General features: G+C 28.6%; 1 protein-coding gene across 1 annotated transcript; it reads right to left on the reverse strand.

The window, feature by feature from the left end:
* Positions 1-525: 525 nt before the first annotated feature.
* LOC126302173 (uncharacterized) lies at positions 526-1623 on the reverse strand. The gene has a single exon (XM_049991723.1). It carries the CDS (start codon positions 1580-1582, stop codon positions 1115-1117), a length of 468 nt encoding a protein of 155 aa, XP_049847680.1. The 5' UTR covers positions 1583-1623; the 3' UTR covers positions 526-1114.
* Between the last annotated feature and the right edge of the window lie 828 nt (positions 1624-2451).

Raw genomic sequence — 2451 nt, forward strand, 5'->3', positions numbered from 1 at the left:
AGATTTATATTATTTGGATGAATTAACCATACTAATCATATATTTACACACCTTGTACCACAAGGTACACCGCCTGCATTAATATCATTTATAGTACTAATTGAAACAATTAGTAATGTTATTCGACCAGGTACATTAGCAGTACGGTTGGCAGCAAATATAATTGCAGGACACTTATTATTAACCTTATTAGGAAACACAGGACCATCTATAGCAATAAACTTAATCTCATTACTAATTATTGGACAAATACTTCTATTAATTCTAGAATCAGCAGTAGCAATAATTCAAGCCTATGTTTTCTCAATTCTAAGAACTCTATATTCTAGAGAAGTATATTAAACCTATGTTAACAACTCACTCAAACCACCCATTCCACTTAGTAGACTATAGACCTTGACCATTAACAGGAGCAATTGGAGCAATAGTCCTAGTATCAGGACTAGCAAAATGATTCCACCTATTTAATATTAACTTATTCATAATTGGATTTGGAATTACCCTACTAACTATAATTCAATGATGACGAGATGTAGTACGAGAAGGAACATATCAAGGATTACATACAGGATTTGTATCAATTGGATTACGATGAGGAATAATTTTATTTATTGCATCAGAGGTATTATTTTTCGTTTCTTTTTTTGAGCATTCTTTAGAAGAAGATTAGCACCAACAATTGAACTAGGAATACTATGACCTCCAATAGGAATTCAACCCTTTAACCCTATACAAATTCCATTACTTAATACAGCTATTCTTTTAGCATCAGGAGTAACAGTAACATGAGCACATCATAGTTTAATGGAATCTAATCATACTCAAGCACTACAAGGATTATTCTTCACAGTGTTATTAGGACTATACTTTACAATACTTCAAGCATATGAATATTGAGAAGCACCTTTTACCATTGCAGATGCAGTTTATGGATCAACATTCTTTGTTGCAACAGGATTCCATGGTTTACACGTAATTATTGGAACAATCTTTTTATCAACATGTCTACTTCGACACTCAATAAATCAATTTTCACCAAGACATCACTTTGGATTTGAAGCAGCAGCATGATACTGACACTTCGTAGACGTAGTATGATTATTCTTATATATCTCTATTTATTGATGAGGTAGATAATTGTTTTTCTAGTATAAATAGTACATTTGACTTCCAAACAGAAAGCTTGATATAAATCAAGAAAAACAATTCTAATTCTATCAACAAGAGTTTTCATTAGATTTATTATTCCAATAATTGTTATAATCCTGGCAACAACACTATCAAAAAAATTAATTAATGATCGAGAAAAAAGATCACCATTTGAATGTGGGTTTGATCCAAAAAGATCAGCACGAATACCATTCTCAATACGATTCTTCCTAATCGCAGTAATCTTTTTAATTTTTGATGTAGAAATTGCACTAATTCTACCAATTGTAATTATTTTTAAAACTTCAGACATTATAATCTGAACAGTATCAACAATATTTTTTATTCTAGTTCTATTAGGAGGACTATACCATGAATGAAACCAAGGAGCATTACAATGAGCAGAATAAAGGGTTGTAGTTAAATATAACATTTGGGTTGCATTCAAAAAGTATTGATATTATCAATCAACCTTAAATAGAATAAGAAGCGAAATATTGCAGTCAGTTTCGACCTGGAAGATTGGTATGTACTACCCTTATTCTTATTAATTGAAGCCAAAAAGAGGCGTATTACTGTTAATAATATAATTGAACTATAATAGTTCCAATTAAGGAAATGTAAAGCCAATATGAAAGCTGCTAACTTTTTATATTAGCGGTTAAACTCCGTTAACATTTCTAAAATTTATATAGTTTAAATAAAACATTACATTTTCACTGTAAAAATAATATATCTATATTTATAAATACTTAAAAGTAAAAATACTTCCTTAACATCTTCAGTGTCACGCTCTAATTATAAGCTATTTAAGTAAACGAAAAACAATATTACCAAAATAAATATTCAAAAAATAAAAGTTAAAAGATAAATCTTGAAATTAGAATCATATCAACCTTGAATATAACCAATTAAATAAATAAATAATCTATATAAACCTTGACCACCAAGTAATTCACCTCAACCATAATCAAATGACTTAGATGAATAATAACCTATTTTTAAAGGAATATATCTAATAAACTTAGTTGAAAGAAAAGGTATAAATCATATAGAACCAGCAAATCTAACAAAAGAAAGTATACTTAAAGAAAATAAATTATGAGAAAAATCAAAATTAGAAATAAGATAACCTAAATAAGCACCTAAAATAACAACTGTAATAGTTAAAAGCTTTAAATAATAAGGTAAAGCAATCACATGAGGAATAGGAAAAATTAATCAAGATAAAAGACTACCACCAAAAACAGCAACAAACAATAGACCAATTATTCCAAATGAAATATAATAACCCTTATCATC

Source organism: Schistocerca gregaria, unplaced genomic scaffold (assembly GCF_023897955.1).
Source record: "Schistocerca gregaria isolate iqSchGreg1 unplaced genomic scaffold, iqSchGreg1.2 ptg000169l, whole genome shotgun sequence".
Lineage (NCBI taxonomy): Eukaryota > Metazoa > Arthropoda > Insecta > Orthoptera > Acrididae > Schistocerca > Schistocerca gregaria.

Excerpts from the sequence above, each read along its gene's own strand:
- LOC126302173 (XM_049991723.1), bottom strand. The coding sequence starts at position 1,582 with ATGTTATATTTAACTACAACCCTTTATTCTGCTCATTGTAATGCTCCT.